The sequence below is a fragment of the Budorcas taxicolor genome, chromosome 1, assembly GCF_023091745.1.
Source record: "Budorcas taxicolor isolate Tak-1 chromosome 1, Takin1.1, whole genome shotgun sequence".
NCBI classification, from domain to species: domain Eukaryota; kingdom Metazoa; phylum Chordata; class Mammalia; order Artiodactyla; family Bovidae; genus Budorcas; species Budorcas taxicolor.
In genome coordinates, this window is record NC_068910.1 from 9,814,539 (window position 1) to 9,841,992 (window position 27,454).

Here is a 27,454-nt window from a genome sequence, read left to right on the forward strand (position 1 = left end):
ATGGTTTTTCCAGCAGTCATGTATGGATATGAGAGTTGGATTATAAAGCTGGGTGCAGAATGGATGCTTTTAAACTGCGGTATTGGAGAAGACTCTTGAGTCACTTGGACTGCAAGGAGATCCAATCAATCCATTCTAAAGGAAATCAGTCCTGAATATTCACTGGAAGGACTGATGCTGAGGCTGAAACTCCAATACTCTGGCCACCTGATGCAAAGAACTGACTCACTGGAAAAGACCCTGATGCTGGGAAAGATTGAAGGTGGAAGAGGAGGGGACGACAGAGGATGAGATGGTTGGATGGCATGACCGACTTGATGGATGAGTTTGAGTAAACTCTGGCAGTTGGTGATGGACAAGGAGTCCTGGTAATGCTGCAGTCCATGGGGTCGCAAAGAGTTGGACACGACTGAACTGAATTGAATCTGGAGTTTGATCAAACTACTGAGTTAGGGGAGGATGGGTTAGTGTGTGGAAGCGCTAGTGTGGCAGGTTTTGATTGGAGGGCATTAGAACTTGGCCATTTAAGGTCAATGGACCTTCCTGGACAATGGACCTTTCACTTTTCAAAGTGTCCCAGTGTTCAGGTTATGGTTATGTCCACGTTCTTTTGATTCTGTGTCAGGGAGGAGGGGTGGAGGTGGAGAAACTTGATTCCAGGCATGACTAGAGGTTAAAATTTTTCTCCTCTGCACATGCTCTGGGCTGCTTTTGTGGTTTCGTTCTGTTGTCTCTGAAGAACAACTCACTATCTTGGTATCAACAGAGGAGGGCCAGTTTGGGCTGGCTCTGCAGTTACAAGGCCACAAACTAAACAAATGTGAATGGGAGCCCAGGGTGTTATTTCTGAAGGTCATATTCAGAAAGAAGCATAACTACTGGGAGGGGGTTAGGCAGTTTCAGCCCTTGACTCATCTTCCTCTTTTTTAAATAAAGACTTTCTTTTGTAACAAGGCCTCAGGATGGCCCTGCTGCATGTCCTGGCAGAGGGAGAAATGCTGGGAGAGGAGCCTGGATTCCCACAAAGGAAAGAGTGGATTCCACTGCAGACAAAGTGTTGGAATATTCATGTTTGGCTAGGTAAGGCCAGCCAAGAAATGGGGGCTTAAGCTCCCAGCCCTACGACAAGGAGATTAGTATGAAAGGTGTCCCCCGCTGACAATGACACAGGACACACACAGTTCTGCTCACGTCTGGCACTTTTATTCATGAGGAGCTGTGGTCTGGGAAAGGGGAGGCTGGAATGGACAGGACCAGCGCCCACCTCCGGGGATTTTCCTGGACATCAGGCATTCCTCCACGTAGGTTTAGAGGGAACACCTTCATGGGCAAAATCCCCGGAGAGCAGTGCTGACCGCCAAGCAGCAAGGGTGAGAGGGGCACCCTAGGCAGAGGCCCCCTGGGACAGCAGGGTTTCAATGTCAGGCTCGATGTCGATGGTCAGAAAGCGGCGGCTGTACCTGCGCACGGGCACACCGTCTGGGCCCACCAGGAACTTCTCGAAGTTCCAGGAGACGTCGTTGCGGCACACCGGGGACCACGTGATGAACTTAGGGTCGGTCATGAGAGCAGTGGCGTCGTCACTTGGCGTGGGCAGAGTCTCCCGAAGGAAGGCGAAGAGCGGATGCGCCTTCTCGCCATTCACCTCGCACTTTTCGAAGAGCATGAAATTGGGCTCGAACCCACCGCCTGGTCGGACGTACTTCAGGCAATTCAGGATCTCCTCGTTCTTGGCGTTTTCCTGCGAGAGGGGAGAGCAGCTGGGAACCAGGGATGCGAGGAGGAAGGGAAGCCTAACCGCAAACCTGGAGTTTTCCATGAGTCACCCGACTGTGACCTTTCTTGCGTAACTCCAGGGTGGATTTGAACCTCAGCCGAGAAAAGCGTCGGAGGGCTGCGAGCTGAAGGCCCGCCTCTCCGCGCCCTGGGGCCCGGCAGAGCACCAGCGGGCGCTCCTAACCCGGGTAGCACGCCCACCCCCGCTCCGCCCGGTTAGGCGCACCTGATGCCCAAACTGGTTGCACGGGAAGCCGAGTACGACCAGGCCCCGGGGTCCGAGGCGCCGCTGCAGGTCATTCATCTGGGTGTAGTCCCGCACCGTTGTGCCTCAGAGCGATGCTACGTTCTCAATGAGCAGCACCTTGCCCTGCAGGGAGGCCAGGTGGAAGGGCTCCCCGCCGGCCAGAGGACGCGCGGAGAAGGCGTACACCGTGCGCGGGGCCGCCGCCGCCAGGGCGGCCGCCGAGCGCTGAGCGGCGCACATGGTATGAGATCCAAATCGAGAGCAGTGAGCCGCGGACTTGAAGAACAAGGGGGGAACGAAAGCGCCTGCTTTTAAAAGGCGGGCGACCGGGGGTCACGTGGTGCAGGCACTTTTCCGGCCGCGGCTCCTCCCTCTGGGTCCCGCCTCATCCGGCCTCCGGCCCCCAGCTGCGGGCCCACGGGGCGGGAGGGTGCGGCCGGGCCGGATGCGGACACCGCCCAGACCGTGAGGAGGCGCGGGCGCTTTTGGTCCGGCCCAGGGAGTGCAGCGGCGGCACTGCGGTAGTTGCCCGAATGATTCCCGCCCAGGGCCCAGACGGGTTCCGGATTCTTTCTCAGTGGTTCTTCAGGGATTGGACCTGGTCCCGGGAGGGTGACCAGCAACAGGAGCGTGTGCCGTCTGTGGCTGCACAGCCCACCCCGCCTGTGCCGTTATCACTGCAGTTGGCGGCAGCTGCCAACGCAGTCCGGGAGCTTCTGAGGTTAATTTGGAGGAGGGTGGGCAGTGCTGCGGAGAAGGGGGCAGGCAGTCAGGGATGGACTGCAAAAGCCAGCTTTCTCATATCCTTGCATTCTGGCGCTGCCCTAGACTGCTCTCATCCTAACCTCCGGTTTCTAGCCTACTTTGGCACCCCCAGCGCAGCACTGCCTTTACACAGGGTTTCTGGGGTCACTGTTCAGGCCCTGTTCCAGACTCCTGGAGGGGAGCCCAAAAGCATGCAGGGCCAAGGAGACTCAGTGGATTTCAGCCCATCATACCTACTCAACTTCATCTGGAGCTCAGGCTTGCCAGTAAAAGCCACTGAGAATGGACAGGCAGTAAGAGGAGGAAAATATCACACTCCTGAGATTTGTCTGGAAGAATGACTGCTTGGAATACCTACTCCTCAGCAGGCTGTAATCCCTACTGCACCCCACTCTAAACTTGAATGTGACAAAATACTCATTTCCACCTCCTTGGCTGAAGTCAGGTTAGTGCTAGTTTTGGGGAGTGGATAGGCAAGCTGGTACTTTACCCCTGAAGGAAAGGTGAGCTAGACAGAATTCATCCTCCCATTCCCAACCCTGGAGAGAGCAACACAAACACCAGGATACAGGAAGTTTAGAAAACTGCCTTTATTCTATTAGTAGTTGGAAAAATTAACTGGTACAGAAAAAAAGTTTAGTCAGCTGGAGAGGAGAGAGAAACTGAGCGCCACCCAAGAGAACTGGTGGCTCCTCTGGGAGGGAACCTGGATACAGTGAGAAGAAAGAGCACTGTGAACTATAGAGCCAGACCCTGCAGTCCAGGTGAGACAGGTTATGCCACCTCCTGAGTGTCTAAGTGCCTCAGGCAGAAGACTGAATTCCTACTTACTTAGCCCAGCTCTGGGGAAGGGGGTACTGGAACATGTGGGGCCGAAATGGGGGGACATGGCCATCTTTTATCCGAGAAACTGACAAAACGGGAATTTAAAAAATGAATTTTCCATCTGACTTTATTTTCAAATACACTTTCTTTAAAAAAAAAAACCAATACACTTTCTGTGAAGATGACAAATATCAGTATTAGGAAATCCAATTATACAAAAAATACTACATCTAGTCTGGGGTAGATATATTTATTTTTGGTAACATACATTAAGCGGCACTAATTACACAGTAACTATAAGGTAACTAACATGAAACCACAGAACTGTAACTTTACCACAGCTGCGTGGACTTGGGCCTTTCTGGCTGAGCACATTTTCAAAAAACTGGATAGCCACTCAGAGCTATGCCAATGAAATCTGTTAAAAGAAGTAAAGCTCTGAAGTGGTGACTCACCAGAGTACCTTGCAGCTGATAGATGACAGACAGGACATGTTAGTTATAAAGTAGTTACAGCTTAATTCACAAAAGTTACCAACAGTTTCTCTTTCTAGAAAGAAGCAAGAAGTTAAGAAATTCCTTGAATTAGCGCCTGGTGTGTCAGGTGGGAGTGCAGAGGAGGGCTGTTAAGAGCAGTGTCAGAAGGACCCTGGTGGGTCAGGTGGGTTGGACATCATTAATAATCATGGTTGGCTTCTAAATACTGGTAGCAAGATGACTTCTGATTTGTAATCTTAGGTAAATTATAGATAAATGAAAAAGGCCAGTAATCATACACTAAGATTAATAAACAGCACTTCAAAATTAACCGCATGAGGGCTGTGCTTGCAGCAGGGGTTTCACAAGACAAGGCACCCAGATTTTTTCTTCCCACGTCTGGCTTGCAGAGCAGCTCTCGTGGCCATTTCAAAAACCTCCCTCACTCCATCTTTGGTCTTTGCTGAACACTCCATGTACCCAAAAGCACCAATCCTGTTTGCCATATCTCTGCCTTCTTCGGGTTTTACTGGCTCCTAGCAAAGAGAAGAGAGTGCTTTTAGTTAACAGTGTTACATATAGTAAATAGGTATAGAGTATTTAAACTCTGCTAAAAGACTTCAGAAGCCAAGGTGTCACCCCCATCACTTTAAAAAGACTATTAGGGGCTCTCTGTTTGGACTCCCAGGTTGCCTGATCCTTCAGTTGCCACCAATTTATCTCTAGCCTCATGTATACGAAGGTAATAACTGGACAGGGAGATTCAGAGCCTGATAAAGCTCCTGCATCTGACACACTGACTACTGCTGTGATCCCTTCTCAGGGAGCCAATCTGCACAAGAGAGGTCCCATCTTACAGGATTAGGGAGCCTTAGGGACCCTCTGTGCAGGCCCCAGTCCATGAGGGACAGAGAAAGGCTTCTGGGATTCTCTCTCAAACAGCCTGGCCTATGCGGATTTCTGCCTCGTTCCCTCAATCTCCTATCATGGGTCCTGGGTCCCCAGTGCTACAGAAGACAGAGCCCCACCCCAGACCCACCTGCTTCATCTTGGCCAGCTCCCGCCTTGTGTGCTCGTCGTTTCGAAGATCCTTCTTGTTCCCAACCAGGATGATGGGCACGTTGGGACAGAAATGCTTGACTTCCGGAGTCCATTTTTCTGGGATGTTTTCTGAAAGCAGCAAAATGCACATAATTTGGGGATACATATAATTCTATCTTGAAGAATCTCCAGAAGCCCCAGTTAAATTGTGAAGACATGTTGGACATATAATGGAATTTCACTAGTTTCGAAACCATGAAAAAGGCAAAAGCTAACCCTCTTTCTCTTAAGCACAGAATCACCAGCTTTTCTCAGTCATACCAAGGAGCTCATCTCCTCTGGAGGTGGTGCCAGGTGAAGGCTACAGAGGAGCAAAGGATTCAGAACATGGGGTGGCTCCACAATGGTGCCCCCTGCCCCACCGGCCATCCACATCACTGTTGGATGATTCTGACCACAGCTTACAGAAGGAGTCCCCATTCTGTGCCTACAGCTAGCCCAAGGTTCACACACTTTCTCTACACCTTACTCCATGGGCCTTCAGGATGACCTACCCTTGGGTTACTGGAATTTCAAAGGGCTTCAGTGGCTTCTGACAATGAATCATAACCAGTTGCAGCTTCTTGCCGATACTGTAGTAATTTAGATAAGGTGGCCTGGATTCAACCTCCCACACCCACCACCTTGAGCATCTCAGAGTCAGGGATGATGTTGTAAAATGGAGAAAACTCTAAGACCTCACATAAGGTTATTCTGATTCAATGTGTACAGCATACGTCATATGATCATTTAAATAGTACTAAACATAATTTGAGACTATGTTTTAGGCGTAAACTGTTCACCCTCTGACTTTAAGACCAAAAGGCAGGAGTTACAATATGGAAAGATGCCCTGCCTTCTGGCTAGAAGGTAGAGAAATTATATGAGTAAGGTCAGAAAACTCAATTCAATGCTCCACTCCACAGCCCACAAGACAGATACTTTCCTCCTTTGCTATGGCAGCTTCAGTCAATCACTAATGTTACAACTTAAAACTCAAAGCCTTATTCTAGAACAAAAGGGTCCTTAAGAACTGCAGAGCAATAAAGACACAAGGGCCAGCATATCTGACACTGAAGCCCAACAGCCTCGGCAATCTTGCTCTTGACTCTGCACCCTGTGGTCAGTTTTCAGTGAAGCGGCAACAGTGATCACTTTAAAGAGTAGGTGAGATCACACACCTCTCCTGTGTTCAAACCATCCGAGAGTTCCCATCTCTCATGACCAAAGGAGAGGTCCACACCATTAACCACATGGCTCTGCAACACTCGCTCTCTGTACAGCACACTGGACTCCTTCCTTCTGCCTGCGACTCTTTTGTTGGCCTCCCTCACCTCTGCTCAGAGGTCTCCTTTTCAGTGAGGCTCCTGACCAGCAGCATGTGGCCATCTTCTAACACTCCATACTACCACAGCCTATCCATTTCCACCACCATGAATGTTATTTGTCATCTTTCCTGCTATCAGATTTAGGTTTTGGCTCTTCTAGAAGTCTCCATCTAGAATATAGTTTCTATAAGTAGGTGCTCAATAATTATTTGCTAAACATACAAAATTATTACTCTAGTAGTCTCCCCACTTCCAGAATCCAGGACATGTAAAATAAAATGAATTGCCTCTCTTATGTTCACTTTTCATGAATAATTTTAAAATTTAATTTTTTTAGCTTTTAATTTAGTGATGGCAATCGCCTATAATTGCTCCTACCCTCAAAGTAATCTGATCATATCAGGACACATCCCACTTTACACAGATTTACAATGGAGTGCTTTGGATGTCCTCGTGAATTCCATTAAGCAAGAGAAAAGGAATTCTTACCTAGATCCAGAGTCTACTTTTATAAGTCAAGTTTTACTGGAACAGAGCCAAGCTCATTCATGGATATATTTTTTATTACTGCTTTTGTGCTACAACAGTATAGCTGAGTAGTTATGGCAAATTCAGGAAATGTAGCAGAGAACACACGGCTGACAAGCCTAAACTATTTACTATTTGGCCTTTTACACAGCATCAGCCAACAACAGGGCTGAAACCTGCACACCAACATTCTGATTGCTGATCAAACTTGTTATTCTACATCCAGACTCTGGGCCATGGTCTAATATCCAACCATACATAAAAAGCAAACTGCAACGTTTGGTTGACATTAGCTTTTCATTTTCTTGACATAAACTTTTGAGTTCCCAAGACACATTTTACTGGGGCAAACTACCAGTGGAATTCTCTGCTACTCCCTAAGCCAAAATAAGAGAACTTTTAAAAGGCCCTTGGCAAAACTAAGGTAATTCAGGTCAGCAAAGGGGTCCTACCTACCTATGATACTCCTGCCAAGACCACCAGTGAAGGCACAGCATCAGCCCCACCCCACCCCCAGGTGTATCTGTACTCCAGAGAGGGAGCTCTATCTCTGTTTTCTACCTCTGCTTCCTCCCTATAACCTGCCCTCTGGGTGAGGGGATAACAAAAACAAGTCATAGTAAACAGACATAGTAAAAAGCCGAAGATCTCCTTGAGACCAGGAGATACAGTGTTCAAAAAAAAAAAGACAGAATAAGAGTAATATTTTGCTCTGAAGGTATTCTTTTCCCTAAAGGATTACACCCTGGATGAGGCGGCAAAAGGTGCACAGTCCTCATTCTTACAGGATTTAGGCAAAGTTCATCACGTGTGTGTTTGAATGGAAGGTGTCCATTTTCTCTCTAAAGTTCAGCCTCAAGGGTCTTCCGAGAGTCCCACCGAAGGAAGCCAGATTAATTTGAAAACAAACTAAAACACAACTGTTGAACCAAAGTGAGACGATTGCAGGCAGTACCCACAGTCTCAGTCCTGGAAGTATCACACAGGAGGCTCCATCTCAACTTGGTTCCTTGGGCTGCATGATGCTAAGCAAACACTGTCATTTACGTGAGTACAAGGAGCACACACAAAGGGTCACTCCAACCCCAACCCCCCAGGAACAGCCCAGGCCACCAGCCAGCCCTCAATTGTCATTTGTGTTAATAATGACAGTATCTTTGCCCCACCCACTGCCCTGTTAAAACAGAGCACCACAGCACCAAGCAATACGTTTTATCATGTTGAGTACAAACCGAAAGCAAGTTTTGTTTCAGGCCCCAGTGCTCTGTTTTGCAGAATAAGAGATCAGCATCATTCACACATTTCTTTTTTTCTTTGAAGGAAAGCAGCTTCTGTAACATGTGACCAACTGAGCTAGTGTAATGGTCAGGTTTAAGTCTCTCTCCACTAGCTAAGGGGCTTTATAAAAGGGCTAAAACAGGGCTTTAAAAACACCACTAGGAATCAGCAAATCATCAGCCTAGATGTCGGGAGGCAGCAGGCTCAATATTAAGTACTGAAAAAAGATGTGGACACCCAAAAAAAAGCCTCCCCCAAATCTCAGTCCAGAAAATAGCTTTGGGGAATGCCCTGGAGATCCAGTGGTTAGGACTCCGTGCTTTCACTGCTAAGGGCACAGGTTCAATGCCCTGGTCAGAGCATGCTGCATGCCCACCCCCCACCCCTGTCCCCTTTAAAAAAAAGAAAGGAGGGCAAAAAATAGCTTTCTATTTGGAACTCACCTACTTTACAAGATGAACATGGCAGTCAAGGGAGACCAAAGCTGAAAAGGGATTCAGGGCTCAGGGTCTACAGTCCTGAGACTCTAGGACTCTGGCCACCTAGGATCTCCTTCTCTGAAAGTCATGTATGCTTTTCAGCCACTTGATGTCCAGAAAGGACCTGAGAAACCAAAAACTGACCACCACACAGGCAGTGACAAACATCAGGCTGCAGGGCCACTCACCTAAACTATCAGGGCTGTCAATGGAGAAACACATCAGTATAACGTCGGTATCCGGGTAGGAGAGAGGCCTCAAGCGATCATAATCTTCCTGCCCAGCTGTGTCCCACAAAGCCAACTCTACCTATGACAGGAAAAAGGAACATAAGAGTGCAGGTTAAAAAAAAAAAAAGAGTGCAGGTTAATCCCACTACTTACTTTCAGAAGAAGTGAAACCACTGTACCTTCAAATGATAGACTGTCCACATAGTAAAATACAAAAATGGTCAGTTTTATTAGTGTCAAGTCAAAACTAATTTTGTAGCTTATAAGTACTTATAAGTACATAAATAACATTCTACAGAGGAAAGAAAGTGAATGAACCATAGACAACATCCCACCAGGTATACAAGGCAAGACAGGGACAAACCAGAACAAGTAACTTTCCTTAACACAGTCTCACTCAACCATTTCCTTACCTTGTCTCATCACTTTGCTCCAATGAGGAAACAAGACTGTATTTGAATTGATGGATAAGAAAAGACACCATCCTGGGTGTTGGGCAAGGTCTGAGCTGACAGGAAAGGACTATGGCTCTGCTTTTACTGCTCAAAAGAATGTCTCAATGAAAGCATCACATAGGTAGGGGCTATTCCTTTCACCTCGGGAACCTGTTCACTTTCCAGTGGGAGGAGGGCAGATACCTGGCCTTGGACAGGACTCCACCACCCCCATGCCTGTCAGGCACTGTACTCAGCCCAGTCACTTCTTACAGTCACAGTGTGTGGCCCAAAGAGTTCTCCCTCCAATGCCTCAAGTAGCCTTCTCCTCCTAACACCTTCAGAGCGTTTCATATTTCAGTATCTAAATATTACTCCTACCTTAAAGCTGATGGCTAATTATTTCTTCCACTTCAACCTCTGCCCCAGGATGTGTCACTCATAACTTCCACAAGTCCCACTGTGCCTCTGTCACGCACATTACCATCAGCTTGGTACAGGAACCCGTTAACACATTGATGCCCAACTCTCACAACTGGGGTGACCTCAGGATGCTCATTCTCTCACAAATCCCACTCCCCTGGCACCCCCACACCTCATGAGCATTCAGTCAGACAGAAGAGCTAACTGTCTCCTGATAAATGATTCCAGGGTGCCAGGCCTGTCTCACGTCAGGGCCTTTCCATTTTGGGCACACCTATTCCCTGGCCCATAACCACCTAGAATCCTGGATGGTTCCCTGGGCTCTGTGGGTGCATACTCTTATGAGAACTTTCACACGAGGCGCCCTCTCTCACTCTGGGGTACTGACTTGCTCTGAGGTAGGTAGCTAGGATGTGATACCCTCTTCCAGATCAAGTACCCTTTTTTCAGGGTTCCTCTCCCTGGTTCAAGGGCTTTCATTTTGCCAGGGTCAGGCAGAGGAAGAAAGATATTCACTGATCATTCCTCAAGGTTTGTAAGTCAAAATCCCTGTATTTCTTAAGGGTAAGAAGATCCTGGTCATTCCAAGACCCCAAGGCAAAGACGATGCTTCCAAGAGGACAGAAGAGCCAATAGTACCCCTCAAACATGTACTGCCACAGATGGAAAGGACTTTCCCAACTGATGATTGCAGACACATAGCAACCAACAGCTGTCATTCTCTAAATGACAAGATAAACCCAGAATATACATTCAGTACGCCTTTTGAGAATGTGCTGTGAAAACACCAACCTAAACCTGTTTGTTTCCTTCAAGCCACTGGGTCTATCTATGTGTGTGTGTTTGTGTGTGGCTATCTAAATTGGGTGAGAGGTCTGGTATATGACAGCAGGCCCAAATTTTCACCAGCTTGTCAGAATTGGGCCCTGTCTCTACATAAAACCAATCTTCCTATGAAGCCGACAGAAACCTGTACCCAAGCATTCACTCAGATACTGACTGAAAGTTGAATTGCCAACACTGATGGGCTACCTGCAGGGTACAGGACCCAGACAAAGTTCTCTTCGGCACGAATTCATTGTGGCTTTTTTCATCCATTCATGACCAGAAGGGTGCCATGGGGTCCCTGATGGTCTGAGAGCATCCACTGTGGCCCACATGGCTACTGGGTACACTATAATAGGGAGTGTTGAGTATGTTCTTGTTCAGTCCAATTTGTCAAGTGCCTTGGTGCTTCCAAATGCCTTCAGTCACTTCACAGACCCTTTTGTCAACAGTAAAATGGCTTAAACCACTTTACAAATCAAAGTGGCTCCAAGATTAGACAGCTTGCTCACAGTCATAGAAGTATCAAGGCACCCTGTAATGATGAACCCTAGAATTAGAAGCAGCTGGCCTAATGTGCTTTCCACACACAGTCCCACAAAATGAGGTTAGGTAGTACTGGGACAGAAAGGGACAGCAGGAAAGCAAGAACAGGAGAAAGAAGAAAGGAGACGCAATTGTGGAAGCCAATGAATTAGGCGCTAGCACCGTGAGACATGTGACTGAATGCCTAAGAGGACTGAGTGTGCTGGAAAACAGCCCGTTGCTCTACTTTTCTTTCCAGCTAACCCATCTGCAATGAGAATTTCATTTCTCTTCAAAAGATGGACAGGAATCTGGATATTATTTTGACAACAAAAGGGAGCAGAGGGAGAGACAATTCTAATTTCAGCAGTTTTGCTCCAGTCTTGCTGGTGGGCTTTCAGGGCAGACACTGCCAGTGACAAGTAACTGAAGCAAATGCAGCAGCCTGTTTATGTTAAAATCAAAAGACCTTAAAAAAAAAAAAAAACCAAACCTAAATGTGAGCATGTTGTTTAAATGTCACACTGTTGGTGGTACAGAGCTGTACAACCCTTTGAGAAGCATAATCAATAAGAACACAATGACCTAGTAATCTCAAACTTCAGCACTTAATGAAATACTATGACAGAAAAGAAAAGCCCATCCATACAAAGGTTCATTTTAGTACTAACCATTCGGCAACAAACTAAATTTCAAATATAAATAAAGCTGGAAAGAACAAATATTCTAAGGCTTCCCCATGTGAAATACACATGAATATGGACATAATCTAGATGATGATAATTTAAAATGAATAAAATTGAACTAAGCAAGAGAGTTCCAGGAAAACATCTATTTCTGCTTTACTGACTATGCCAAAGCCTTTGACTATATGGATCAAAAAAAACTGAAAAATTTTTAAAGAGATGGGAATACCAGACCACCCGACCTGCCTGCTGAGAAATCTGTATGCAAGTCAGGAAGCAACAGTTAGAACTGGACCTGGAACAACAGACTGGTTCCAAAAAGGGAAAGGAGTACGTCAAGGCTGTATATTGTCACCCTGCTTATTTAACTTATATGCAGAGTACATCATGAGAAACGCTGGGCTGGAAGAAGAACAAGCTGGAATCAGGATTGCCAGGGAAAATATCAATAACCTCAGATATGCAGATGATACCACCTCATGGCAGAAAGTGAAGAACTAATGAGCCTCATCATGAAAGTGAAAGAGGAAGAGTGAAAAAACTGCCTTAAAGCTCAACACTCAGAAAACTAAAATCATGGCATCCAGTCCCATCACTTCATGGCGAACAGATGGGGAAGCAATGGAAACAGCGAAGAGACTTTCTTTTGGGGGGCTCCAAAATCACTGCAGATGGCAACGACAGCCATGAAATTAAAAGACACTTGCTCCCTGGAAGAAAAGCTATGACCAACCTAGACAGCATATTAAAAACCAACAAAGGTCTGTCTATCTAGTCAAAGCTATGGTTTTTCCAGTAGTCATGTATGGATGTTGAGAGTTGGACTATAAAGAAAGCTGAGAGCCAAAGAATTGATGCTTTTGAACTGTGATGTTGGAGAAGACTCTTCAGAGTCCCTTGGACTGCAAGGAGATCCAATCTGTCCATCCTAAAGGAAATCAGTCCTGAATATTCATTGGGAGGACTGATGCTGAAGCTGAAACTCCAATACTTTGGTCACCTGATGTGAAGAACTGACTCATTTGAAAAGACCCAGATTCTGGGAGGGATTGAACGCTGCAGAAAGGGACGAGAGAGGATGAGATGGTTGAATGGTATCACCAACTCAATGGAAATGAGTTTGAGTAAACTCTGGGAGTTGGTGATGGACAGGGAAGCCTGGCGTGCTGCAGTCCACAGGGTCGCAAATAGTCGGACACAACTGAGCGACTGAACTGAAAAGGCGAGGAGAGAACAGATTCCTCATTTTAACTTTCTGTTATTGTTATGTACTAAAGAGACAAAGAGACCTAATTCTCTCAAGGCTCTATAAATAGCCTAACATAAAAAACAGTAGCAGTTATTCTGAAAAGTATACTCACCTGCTTTCCATCCACTTCAATATCTGCCACATAGTTCTCAAACACCGTAGGGACATACACCTCTGGGAACTGGTCCTTGCTAAAGACAATGAGCAAGCAAGTCTTGCCACAGGCTCCATCTCCAACAATCACCAGTTTCTTCCGGATGGCAGCCATTGCTGAAACAAGACAAAAGTGTTGGCTAAATGCACAAGAATCCATGATAGCTTTAATCTATAGCACATACTTTCTGCCCACAGGGCACAAGCCTCTATTAGCACACTAAAAATATAAGATAAAATGCTAGTAACACCTTTCCATCAAAAAGTCATACCAAAACCCCATAACTAACATTATACTTGATAGTGAAAATATTGAAAGTTTTCCCTTAAGAACAGGAACAAAACAAGAAAGTCCACTCTTGCCACTTCTAAGGAGCTTCTGGCAATTAGGCAGAAGACAACATAAAAGACATCCAGACTGGAAAAGAAAAGTAAAATTATAAAAAGCTATTAGAACTAACAAATTCAGCAAGGTTACAGGATACAAGATTAACATATAAAATCAACTGTATTTCTATACCCTAGTAATGAACAAACTGAAACTGAAATTAAGAAAGCAATTTCACTTACAACAGCATCAACAAGAATAAAACATGAATAAATAACAAAAAGCATGAAACATACTCTGAACACTTTAAATGGGAAGACATTCATGTTTAAGGACTAAAGGGCAATCCTGTTAAATGGCAATATCCTCCAAATCAATCTACAGACTCAACTCAATCCCTATCAAAATCTCAGCCAGCTTCTATGCAGAAACTGACAACTGATCAGAAAATGCACATGGAAATTCAATGGACTCAGAACAGCCAAAGCAATTTTGAAAATGAAGAGCAAAGTTAAAGGACTCACACTTCCTGATGTCAAAACTATAAAGGTACAGTAATCAAGGCAGTACTACACTGTTATAAAGATATAAACAATTCCCTGGTGGCTCAGACAGTAAAGAGCACCTGCAATGCCGGAGACCGGGGTTCGATCCCTGGGACGGATGATCCTCTGGAGGAGGGAACGACTACTCACTCCAGTATTCCTGCCTGGAGAATTCCATGGATGGAGGAGCCTGGCAGGCTAGAGTCCATGGGATCCCAAAGAGACAAGACTGAGTGACTAACACTTTCATAGATCAATAGAGTGGATCTGAGAATCCAGAAATAAGCCCTCCCATTTAGGGTCAAGTAAATTTTCAAAGAGGATGCCAAGACAATCCAATGGAGAAAAAACAGCCTTTTCAACAAATGGCACTGAGACAACTGAACAGATAACATGCAAAAGAAGGAAGTTAGAACACTACCTCACATCACATACAAAATTAACTATGGATTACAGACCCAAATGTAAGAGCTAAAACTACAAGATATTTTTTTAATGCAGTAAAATACACAGAAAACTTGCCATTTAAACAATCTGTAAGCAAATACTTTAGTGGCATTACATATATTCAACACTGTTGTACAATTATCACCATCATCCATTTCCAGAACTTTTTTCACCTTCTAAAACTGAAATTCTATATTCATTAAACAATTATCGCCCCATCTCCCCTACTTCCACTGTTGGCAACCAACATTCCACTTTCTACCTCTATGAATCTTACTGCTCTAACTACCTCATGTGAGTGGAATCATACAGTATTTGTGACTGGTTTACTGTACTCAGCATTATAGTGGTTTCCTCTCTTTGTAGCATGTATCAGAATTTCCTTTCTTTTTAGATTGAATAATATTCCACTGTATGTACTGATATATACCACATCTTATTTATCCATCTATCTGCAGACAGACACTTGGGTTGCTTCCATCTTTTGGTTAAAAAATACATTTCTCACAGTCTATTGTGAACAGTGTATTCACAAATATATCTATTACCAAGAAACAAAGAAGAAAGATAAATTGGATGTCATAAAAAATTTTAAAGCTTTTGTGGTTCAAGAGATAGCATCAAAAAAATGAGAAGATAATCCACAGAATAGGAGAAAATGATATGGGACCCATATCCAGAATATATAAACAACTCCTACAACTGAATAACAAAAAAGCAGCTTAGGTTGGTGGTCTGACTTAGGTTGGTTAGATTGACTTGGGATCTCTCATGCAGTCAAGGTTGATGTGGACCCACAATATGTAAAGAACTCCTACAAGTCAATAATAACTAGACAGACAATCCAATTTAAAACTGGGCAAAGGATCTGACTATATCTATGACCCAGCAATTCTACTCATAACTCCAATAGAAATAAAAACATGTTCACACAAAAAATTGACATCAATGTTCACAGAAGCATTATTCATCACCATCAAAAAGTAGAAACAAACCAAACATCTAACAACTGATGAATGGACAAAATGTGATTTATCTACACAATGGAATATTATTCAACAATGAAGTGGGGGGGGGATACTAATGCATGCTACCACATGGATGAACCCTGAAAACATTACAATTTGTGAAAGAAGCTAGTTACAAAGAAACACATGTTGTGTCATTCCATTTATACGAAATGTCCAGAACGGGCAAATGCAGAGATAGTAGACGTGTGACTTCCAGGGGAAGGGAGCTAGAGGAGGGAGGAATAGGGAATGACTATCAAAAGAATAGTGAGGCTTTTTATAGGGTGATGAATTTTTTCCAAAATGATTCTCAGATGGTTGCATAACTCAAAATATTCTATATACAACTGAATTGTAAACTTTTAATGGGTGAATTATAATGTGTGTGGATATTTACCAAAGCTGTTACCAAAAAAAAGGGAAAAGCATGAAGACTCCCTACCTCCACTTGTCACAGCCTAGAGGTCAACCCAAACTCGTATGATTACCTCTTAGAACAGCACTCCAATTTTTAATTGTGCACTTTGCTGCCCAGCTAAAAGATATTTCTTAGTTTCCCTTAGACTAGATATAGCCATGTACAAACTTCTAGCCCCTGAGATGTAATCAGCAGTATTCTGTGGGACTTCCAGAAAATCTTCCTTAAAGTTGGAAGTCCCTGCCCTTCTTCATCTCCTTCCTCCTTCCTGCTGCTTAAAGCTGGAGTCACGGCTGCCTTCTAAACGGCCATCCTAGAATATGAGTGCCACACCCTGGAGTTGAAGGAATAAGGATGGAAGGCACCTAGATCCCAGATATCTTGGGAGCCACCATCTCAGCCCAAGACTGCCTACTTCCATACTTCTTTTATGTAAATGAAAAATAACTGTCTTGTTTAAGGTAGTATTTTTCAGGTCCCCATTACCTACAGTCAAACTAATCCTCAACAATACATTCACTGACAAAACCATACTGTCTCAAGGAAACGTTTCTCAAACTGGAGTGGGTGACACAATCCACTGGGGTACATCAGAAACTTTTTTTTTAGTCTGGAAAATGTAGGAAATTTAGCTTTAAAATTTAACGCACATAAGCTCATAAGGTTCTGTAATGGGAAGGGCTGACGCTGCTGTCACTCATTTGTAAGTTCTGAGAACATTCGTGGTATAGTGCAGTGAACATGTGGCTGGCTAAGAATATACATATATATTATGAAGTTTTAACCAACTCACAATATTATCTAGTAATAGTTAAAGACTTATTTTCTGCGAAAAAGCAAAATAAGGATTAAGGATAATACTCCTAATAAAAGCACAATAACCAGCATATACATAAAAGGGAAATGTGCTCAATACAATTCTTTAAAACATAGGACCACACAATGAAAACAGTACTATATAGAGACTGGCCCTTTAAACTATAACTCAGCACTTCTCACACCCATTCAGCTCCTATAATCTTTGTTTTTGATTCCTACTTGATTCACTTGTGTTTTGTCTTCCAACCAGACTGCAAATCACCTCAGACCAAAGGAAGTATCTTCTGTTTTTTTACAGCCCTATGTGGCTCCATACTTTATTGGACATGGAGTAGAATTTAAGCAAGTGAATGGGTACAAAGCAAGTGGAAATGTATACCTTTTCTTTGAAACAGACCAGAGAGAGGAAGGTTAGTAGAGGAAAGCACAGACGTGGGGAGGTTCCTTGTTTTAACATAGGCACCCTGCACTTTATGGTAGACTGAAGAAAGGAGCCAATAGACAGGAGAGATGAAGGGGGTGTGCGATACACGTTGCTGCTGCTGCTGCTGCTGCTGCTAAGTCGCCTCAGTCGTGTCCGACTCTGTGCGACCCCAGAGAAGGCAGCCCGCCAGGCTCCCCCGTCCCTGGGATTCTCCAGGCAAGAACACTGGAGTGGGTTGCCATTTCCTTCTCCAATGCATGAAAGTGAAAAGTGAAAGTGAAGTCACTCAGTCGTGTCCGACCCTCAGCGACCCCATGGACTGCAACCTACCAGGCTCCACCGTCCCTGGGATTTGCCAGGCAAGAGTACTGGAGTGGGGTGCCATTGTATTCTCCGGGGAAACATGTTAAATAAGTCCAAAAACAAAACATTTTTTAATGAAAAAGGAGAGACAGACTACTTCATTTTCAGTCTCCTATGAAATAATCCAGGGTACAGATGCTAATTTACCTTTAAAAAAAAGTCTTTCCTCTATGTTCAGTCTGACTGCTAACATCTTGACAGGATTCACAAATCATTTTCTATTTTTTCTTATGCTCTCAAATTCATGTCACAATTTTACCTCCTAGGCCTATCTTGGTATTGGTGTATGCCCAAAGTCCAGCAATCAGGACCTTATAGGATGCAAACAAAATGTATCTGTAATACCCTGAGTTATTAAAAAAGACTGCCATCTTTGAATGGTATCCTTCCTAGAAAGTACTCAATTTTTAAGAAGTAATTCCTCTAATCAAATACAGTTAAGGACACACAAAATGAAAATGCCAGGGAGCAACCAAAATGGCTCTTGAATATTTCCCGTAGGGAATATTCTGCCCAGGAAAAATATAAAACCATCCAGCTTCTACTGACAATAAAGAAAAGAAATCACAAGTGATTATGGGACAAAATGAAAATGAAAGCCTATAATTACAAGGTGATTTCTGGGATGCTGGGAGTCTGGCAACACAACCAGAGTTGTTGACAAGATGTGAAAAATACAAACATCAGAAAATGAAACTTACTACTTTTTTTCCTGAAATGACCCAGGAATTTTTTAACTCTAGTATCTTTCCTTTCCATGTTGTTATAATCCAACATCTTTTCAAGTACATGGCTTGCCAGCTTGAGAAGGAAAATCACATTGAGCTCTCTCTGCAGTCTCTCTGCCAGATGTATTATTTTCTAGACTCTGAATTGTTTCAGATATAATTCTTCAAAGTTTTGAGTAGAGGTTTGTTTTTCCAGTAATAGTCAGCTGTAAGGTATCTATTTAAGCCACCTGTAATAGCATGCAAGTGAGTGTATATTTCTTTAGCGAAGTTATGGGGAATCTCTGCATCTCTTACAGGGTCTGGCATAAGACAGAGGAATGCAGTGAGCAAGTTACTCCTACTAAGATCTCTCCTGCCCAGGCCTAACCTTACGGCCTCCAGCATCTTTCAATTTATACAGTATTGCCACCTGGGGTATCCCACACACCAGCTTCATCTCTCCTGTCTACTGGCTCCTTTCAGTCCACCATAAAGTGCAGGGTGCCTATTTTAAAACAAAGAATCTCCCCACATCCATGCTTTCCTTTATTAACCTTCCTCTCTCTGGTCTGTTTCAAAGAAAAGGTATGTATTTTCAATTGCTTCATACCCATTAACTTGCTTAAATTCTACCAATGTGCATTCTGCCCAAACTTCTACTGAAACTTTCTCAAAAGTCACCAATGACCTACCTTCACAAAATCCAGTCCTGATTCTCCTTGATATTTTTTACCACCTTACCTTCCTATCCTTGAACCTCCCTGACAAAATATGCTAACCAGCTCACCTCCTAAGTCTTCCGTTTCCGCAGCTACAGGCCTCCATATCTAACGGTTCCCTTCAAGATTGTTTTTTCCCTTAGCTTCCTAATACTCTACCTATCTCTGGGGGTTTCAGTTCTTCAAACATTACCTTTATGCACATGATTCTCAAATCTCTATTCCTGATCCAGTCCTTGTTCTCAAACTCCTGACACACCTGACCTCTGCGCTCTAATCCTAACGCGTGAGGCTTTGGGCCACTCTTGGTTTTTATATGTATCAGTTAAACCACATTTACCAGGCATCCTACCCTATGTGAGGGATGTGGCAGGTTTTTGTTATTTTCCCCCCTCTGGGGATGACTCATATCCATTCCCAAGAAAAGTTCCTTCAGGACAGAGACTATGGGTCTGGCTGGCCTATCCCTTGAAGCTGTATACTCAGCTACATTAAAGTGGCAAGGACATGCTGAACGGAGTCCATGTACAGAGGAATAAAAGTCTAAAAAAGGGGTGTGTTTCTCCTAAATACTGATGAAAAACCTGAAAAGGCTCAAAAAACTGAAATTACAATCCAACTACCATACGTCAAGCATTAAAATACTGCAAAAGACTTCAGTGTGGAATACTAACTGGACCTGGACATGTGCGATATACTCACACCATTTCAGTGTCATTCCTTTGAAAAACAGACCACAGCAAAGTACGTCACCTGAAGCTGTTTCTGCCTGTCTTACTAGGGATGTTTTCAGAGTCTCAACATCCCAGCTTCCCCTCGAGGTCTGATACACCATGTATAATGCTTGCTATCTGCCTTTCAAAAGCCCCGTATTTTACCCTCCTACATTGCTGGTGGGAATGTAAACTGGTACAGCCATTATGGAGAACAGTATGGAGGTTTCTTAAAAAACTAAAAACAGCTACATATGACCCTGCAATTCCACTCCTGTGCATCTATCTGGAAAAAAATATGATCCGAAAGGATACATGCACCTCAATGTTCATTGTAGCACTGTTTATAATAGCCAAGACATGGAAGCAACTTTAATGTCCATCAACAGAGGAATGGATAAAGATGTGGTACATACATACAATGGAATATTACTCAGCCATTAAAAAGAATAATGCCATTTGCCACACCACAGATGGACCTAGGGTGTATCATACTGAGTGAAGTAAGTGAGACAGAGAAGGAGAAATATCATATGACATCCCTTATATGTGGAATCTAAAAAGAAATGATACAAATGAACTTACTTAAAAAAAACAGAAAGAGACTCACAGACTTAGAAAAGGAACTTTATGGTTGCTGGGGGGGTGGGAGTGGGGGTGGGGAGGAATAGTTAGGGATTTGGGGAAGGTCATGTACACACTGCTATATTTAGAGTGGAAAACCAACATGGACCTATTGCATGGCACATAGAACTATGCTCAACGTTATGTGCCAGCCTGGATGGGAGGGGGCTTGGAGGAGAATGAACACATGTATATGTATAGCCGAGTTGCTTCACTGTTCACCTGAAAGTACTCTGTTAATAGGCTATACCCCAAAATAAAATAAAGTTTATAAAAGTTTGGAAAAACAAAAACAAAAGCCCCCAATTTTAAGTTCATATTTCCTACCACTACTGCACTGCAGTTGGATCCTTCACATTTGAAAACAGCCCTGTAAAATGCCATCAGAAAGGCAAGTAGCACCACAGCAAAGATACCTGCTGTTAGTGATTACTATTCACAGGGGACAGTGTACCAAGTATATTGGGCCCAGTCCTGTCCTGTGATTTTTAGGAGCTCGAAAATTCCCAGGATGGGAACTAAGGCAGTATCAGTGGATGCTGCAACCTCTCAACATCAACCACAACAATGACAAATTAAGGTAACCTTGACTTACATGAAGATATTAAGAAGAGGTGGCAAGAATACACAAAAGAACTATACAAAAAAGATCTTCATGACCCTGATAACCATGATGGTGTGATCACTCACCTAGAGCCAGACATCCTGGAATGCAAAGTCAAGTGGGCCTTAGGAAGCATCACTATGAACAAAGCTAGTGGAGGTGATGGAATTCCAGTTGAGCGCTTCCAAATCCTGAAAGATGATGCTGTGATAAAGTGCTGCACTCAATATGTCAGCAAATTTGGAAAACTCAGCAGTGGCCACAGGACTGGAAAAGGTCAGTTTTCATTTCAATCCCAAATTCAAACTACTGCACAATTGCAGTTATCTCACACGGTATCAAAGTAATGCTCAAAATTCTCCAAGCCAGGCTTGAACAGTATGTGAACCGTGAACTTTCAGATGTTCAAATTGGATTTAGAAAAGGAAGAGGAACCAGAGATCAAATTGCCAACATCCATTGGATCACAGAAAAAGCACGAGTTCCAGAAAAACAAACACTTCTGCTTTGTTAACTATGCCAAAGCCTCTGACTGTGTGGATCCCAACAAACTGTGGAAAATTTTTAAAGAGATGGGAATACCAGACCACCTGACCTGCCTCCTGAGAAATCTGGATGCAGGTCAGGAAGCAACGCTCAGAACTAGACATGCAACAACAAACTGGTTCCAAATCAGTAAAGGAGTACGCCAAGGCTATATATTGTCACCTTGCTTATTTAACTTATATGCAGAGTACATCATGAGAAACGCTGGGCTGGAAGAAGAACAAGCTGGAATCAAGACTGCCGGGAGAAATATCAATAACCTCAGATATGCAGATGACACCACCTTATGGCAGAAAATGAAGAACTAAAGAGCCTCTTGATAAAAGTGAAAGAGGAGAGTGAAAAAGTTGGCTTAAAACTCAACACTCAGAAAATGAAGATCATGGCATCTGGTCCCATCATTTCATGGCAAATAGATGGGGAAGCAATGGAAACAGCAAAGACACTTTATTTGGGGGGGGGGGGCCCTCCAAAATCACTGCAGATGGTGACTGCAGCCATGAAATTTTTAAAAGACGCTTGCTCCTTGGAAGAAAAGCTATGACCAACCTAGACAGCATATTAAAAACCAACAAAGATCTGTCAAGGCTATGGTTTTTCCAGTAGTCATGTATAGATGTGAGAGTTGGACTATAAAGAAAGCTGAGAGCCAAAGAATTGATGCTTTTGAACTGTGATGTTGGAAAAGACTCTTCAGAGTCCCCTGGACTGCAAGGAGATCCAATCTGTCCATCCTAAAGGAAATCAGTCCTGAATATTCATTGGGAGGACTGATGCTGAAGCTGAAACTCCAATACTTTGGTCACCTGATGTGAAGAACTAACTCATTTGAAAAGATAAAAGATCCTGATGCTGAGGAAGATTGAAGGCGGGAGAAAGGGATGACAGAGGATGAGAAGGTTGAATGGCATCACCGACATGATGGACACGAGTTTGAGTAGGCTCCAGGAGTTGGTGATGGACAGGGAAGCCCAGTGTGCTGAAGTCCAAAGGGTCGGACACGACTGAGTGACTGAACTGAACTGACTTAGATGTGGAGTCTGCCTTGCCTCTGCTGCATTGCTTTTGTTTGGGGAGTTTTCTGTTTGCTCTTTTGGCCATGCCAGGCAACTTGTGCGATCTTTGTTCCTTGACCAGAATTCAAACTCAGGGCCCTGGCAATGAGAGCACCAAGTACTACCCACTGGACCTCCCGGGAACCTTCCTGTTGCTTTGCTGTGGTAACAGTTACTATTCTATAGGCAATATGAAAGCACCAGTCTTCCAGGTATAGTCTCATTCACAAAGTTACTGATAACCACATCAAAAAAGCCAATTACTCTTTATAATAGCCAGGACATGGAAACGACCTAGATGTCCATTAGCAGATGAATCGATAAGAAAGTTGTGGTACATATACACAATGGAGTATTACTCAGCCATTAAAAAGAATACATTTGATCAGTTCTGATGAGATGGATGAAACTGGAGCCGATTACACAGAGTGAAGTAAGCCAGAAAGAAAAACACCAATACAGTATACTAACATATATATGGAATTTAGAAAGATGGCAATGATGACCCTGTATGCAAGACAGCAAAAAAGACACAGATGTGTATAGCGGACTTTGGGATTCAGAGGGAGAGGGAGAGGATGGGATGATTTGGGAGAATGACATTGAAACATGTATACTATCATGTAAGAACCGAATCGCCAGTCTATCTCCGATGCAGGATACAGCATGCTTGGGGCTGGTGCATGGGGATGACCCAGAGAGATGTTATGGGGAGGGAGGTAGGAGGGGGGTTCATGTTCGGGAATGCACGTACACCCTTGGTGGATTCATGTCAATGTATGGCAAAACCAATACAGTATTGTAAAGTAAAATAAAGTAAAAATTAAAATTTAATAAAAGGAAAAAAAAAAAAGCCAATTAGGCCTTCTGACTGTGTCCAGAGGCTTGATACTTTTAAGTTATAGCAACAAGGTAAACTCAACAAGGCCACACAGGGGGGCTGTCTGGGCCTGGCACTCAATGATTTAGTGGTGAAAACATAAAATACAACTAAAAAAATATTAATTGCTATTGTAAAGTTTCTATTAGGAAACTTCTGTTTTATTTGTTCAAAGACTCAAAACTTATCAAAGACTGGAACTCAGCACAGGACTGGCTGTGCTGCTGAGCAGCAGTGCTGGGAGTGAATGGCAAGAGGTCACCCTTCTGGAAACCACCACCTTCCTTCCACACGAGGAAATAAGGGCTGTCTGCATATAAACATCCTCCCTGAACAGCACTGAGGACAGAGGGCAAGAATATCTTTTTTGTAATGTGCAAATCCTGGCTGGCACAGTCTTAAGTACATGGCCCAATGCTCCATCCAAGAGTGACTCTTCTGCTGGCACTGATGCTGAAGCACTGTCCACGGCACGACTTCACTGGCCCCATCAGAGGCTTGGGCCTTTGGAGGACAACCACTGAGACACACTTCACTGCCACATGTGACAGTGCTGCCTACCGCTCATCCCAAGCTACTTGTGGCTCTCGCCTCCATTTCTGCCTCACTCCATTACCTGACACACAACTTCTTCAAACACACACTATGCTAATCATTCTTCTGGTTCTCCCTTTAATGATACAGACAGTGTTGTAAGTTTCAAAATACACTATACTACAACAGATCTTACACTGTTTGATCAGTCACCATGGCCCTTTTCACTGGTGTATCACAAATCACCTGCTACACATTTGATAGGAACTAATTTGATTCTGAACTTCTCCAGAGGCAGGTATAATTATCATTCATTTTACTAAGGAGAAAAGAAGCTTAGAGTTACTGTATTTTACTGAGGATAAGGCCACTAAGTTATTAAAGTACATTTTCAAACCAGAACACTGTTCTAGCACAAGGTACTCAGTTTTTGGAGAGGTCACTGAAATGTAACTCATGCAACTGGGATTGACAACAAAGGATTGACTCATTGCTGAAGAGCCTTACAAATCAAGCAAACTCCATCAGCCTAAATTTCTGCCAGCAAAGATGTAAATGAAGCCAGGTCTACTAAGCAAACATGTCACAGAAACCCTGTACTGACATCCAATGAAAGGCAAGCTCTTTCCAACTGTCAGCGGGCAAGAGGAAAGGGAGAACACGACACACGTGAAAATAAGCTACTCTACAATACGTGGTACATGTGTGCGTTATACAGTGGATGTGTGTGCAACACACATATAAAGTCTTTCTTAAAAATATCTCAATTTAAATAAAATTCACAATACAGTTTATCCACTTGAATTCAATAATTCTGGGTATCTAAGGTACTGCAAAATGATTATAGATTATGATACTCTATCATATACTTGAAAGTTGCTAAGGAAATAAATCTTAAATGCTGTCACCTCACACACACAAAATGGTTATTATGTGACATGATGCAGTTGTTAGCTAATGCTTTGGTGGTAGTCATTTCGAAATTTAAGTATCAAATTAATAGCATGCACCTTAAGTTTATACAATGTCAATTATATCTCAATTAAGCTGGGAAAAAAGTACAAAATTCAATAGTTTTTGGCATTTTACATTATTTTTAGAAGTTGTGATAATATATAGCAAAATTTGCCATTTTAACTATTTTATTTTAAATGCATAATTGTGATATTATGACTTATAATAAGAAATACATATATGGTCTTTGTCCTAGCTCCTAGCACATAGCTACTAAAACCTTAGTGACTTTCTAAGTGACATGAGCAATGGAGAGTTATTTGTTATAATATTTGGTCTTTTGTCCTCAAATAGCTTCAGTTTCTGAAGTAGCTCCAGAATGATCAGGGTGAAGAATGTCTTGTTATTCATAACAAGCTCTTTTCAATCATACCTGAGTTTAAGTTAATGAGGTGACTTTTGGAAAATCCCTAAGGATGGGGGCTGGTTGCCAGGAGAATTAGATTGCCTTATAAACCCCAGGGGATTAGTGTCGTAACTTTCAGTCCACCTCCCATCCCAAGCAGAAAAGAACTGCTGGAGGTTGATCAATCAATGCTGGTTGTTGATATAATCAATCATATAGGCATAATGAAGCCCTTCCCAAACCCAAAACAGTTCAGAGAACATCCAGACTGGTGTTTTGAGAGTGACACGCCCAAAGAGGATATGAAAGCTGTGCCCCTTCTTTCATATCCTGCCCTATGCATCTGGCTGCTCTTTCTATAAGAAACTGGTAACTTTGTAAGTTTTTTTCCTGAGCTGAGTCACTCTAGCAAATTAACTGAACTCCAAGAAGGGGCTGTGGGAACCTGGGGTTTATAAAGCAATAAAAGCAGAGCTCTTTGGGTGTAAATGATAGATTCTCAAAATTAAAAGTTGACTTGATTCAGATACAAAATCTGAAACTTTAACCCAAAGTCTGCTTGCTTTGGTAACCAAGTCAAGTTTCTTTCAAATTAAATTACTCACCCAACAAAATTCTGTTACTGTTATCTTTAACCTCAAAACATTAGGAACCCAAATCTAACTAACCAGCTTCACCTCCATATGCCTTATACAGTGATTTACATTTTTCCAAAGAGATGAGATCTATATTTGGCCCAGGTTAAGGTCTCTGGAAGAATCTACTTAGAAAACCTGCAACTTAAACCATCTCCATGTACACAGGACAAGAGCTATTGAAAGGTAATGGAAGACTAATTCGGCAACAGCCGTTTAACATTACTAGAAGCCTTTAGCAGGAAAAAAAAAAAGCTTTCTTGAAATTCATTTCAGGGCACGATCTATAGTTCTCCCCAAATAAAGTAGCCTGAGGTCTTACTGCACAGGACATCCAGGCCAGGGTCTAGCATTCCAACTTTTTCCCGGAAAATTCCATAGGCAGTCATCAAAGTAGCAGCAAGATAATCGGCTTACTCAAGCCACAAGCTAGAATTTTTCAAGCCCCTTGTGAGAGCCCAGATTTGGCAGCAGAAGACATGAAGTGATGCCCAGTAATATCTCTGGGAGATGCATTCTGCTCAAGGCCTTATATGTAAGAGTTTTAAATCTTAGTTTAGTTTTAAACCTTATAATCTAGGTTTACTTAGACAATTTAGGCTATTCCAGAGTTCTTTGGCTTTACCAGATTATCTATGTAAGGACCTTTCCTTATGACACAAATGGAGTCAAGTGGAACCCTTGAATATATGCCACAGCCTTACTCCTAATTCTTTAAAAAATTTTAACAATGAAGTGAGAACCTATTTCCAGAAAGGGAAAGTCATTTTCTCAGAGGGAATGAAAGCAAAGAAACAAGCCTGCAGGTATTCTGCTTTTCTAAAAAAAATTCTGCCCCCTTTCCCCAAATCAATTCTTTTAATACAAATTTTTGATTCCCTGGGTCACGCTGTCAGCTAGGTGTGAGGAAAACCAAGAGTGTAGTAATAATATATGAAGTGAAAACACAAATAAATACCTAGTAGATGGTTACTTCATGAGAGATGAACCTTCCTTGACTATTCCTCAATAACTCTCAACTTAAATTGTACGTGCAAAAAAAAAGGGGGGGGCTACAAAAAAAAAAGAACAAAGACCAAATCTCAAAAGGTCTTGAGATGTCAGTGGGAGGCAATAAAGAAAACTGAAACAAAGTACAGGGAAAGAAGTTAATTTGGGGGTGGGGGGTAAAAAAAATTTTTTTTGTAAGGAATTTCACAAAGTGAGCACATCCATGTAACCACCACCATGATCAAGAAACGGCACAGCCACCATCCCAGAAGGTCCTTGTGTCCCTGTCCTCCTAAGTCATTCCTGGACTAGCCTGGTTTCTTTTCTTGTGGATTGGTTTTCACTGGGTTTAAATTTCTTTGCTGGATTTTGAACTTTCTTTGGAGTTGCTTTAACAATCTTTCAGAGACTTCATCCAGGTTG

General features: G+C 43.1%; 2 protein-coding genes across 2 annotated transcripts in view; both read right to left on the reverse strand.

Moving 5' to 3' along the window:
* Nucleotides 1-1,181: 1,181 nt before the first annotated feature.
* On the reverse strand, nt 1,182-2,350 carry GPX1 (glutathione peroxidase 1). Its single transcript, XM_052639884.1, has 2 exons — nt 2,003-2,350; nt 1,182-1,741 (listed from the first exon to the last, which is right to left on the reverse strand). Exons 1-2 carry the CDS (start codon nt 2,261-2,263, stop codon nt 1,385-1,387), a joined length of 618 nt encoding a protein of 205 aa, XP_052495844.1. The 5' UTR covers nt 2,264-2,350; the 3' UTR covers nt 1,182-1,384.
* Nucleotides 2,351-3,354: 1,004 nt separating this feature from the next.
* The window catches only part of RHOA (ras homolog family member A), a 50,416-nt gene continuing 26,316 nt past the window's right edge, over nt 3,355-27,454 (reverse strand). Inside the window, exons 3-6 of the mRNA XM_052636863.1 lie at nt 13,267-13,424; nt 8,971-9,091; nt 5,129-5,259; nt 3,355-4,625 (exon numbers count right to left, since the gene is read on the reverse strand). Coding sequence (XP_052492823.1) covers nt 4,452-4,625; nt 5,129-5,259; nt 8,971-9,091; nt 13,267-13,422 — 582 coding nt within the window. The 5' untranslated portion in view covers nt 13,423-13,424 and the 3' untranslated portion in view covers nt 3,355-4,451. The remainder of the gene's footprint in view (nt 4,626-5,128; nt 5,260-8,970; nt 9,092-13,266; nt 13,425-27,454) is intronic.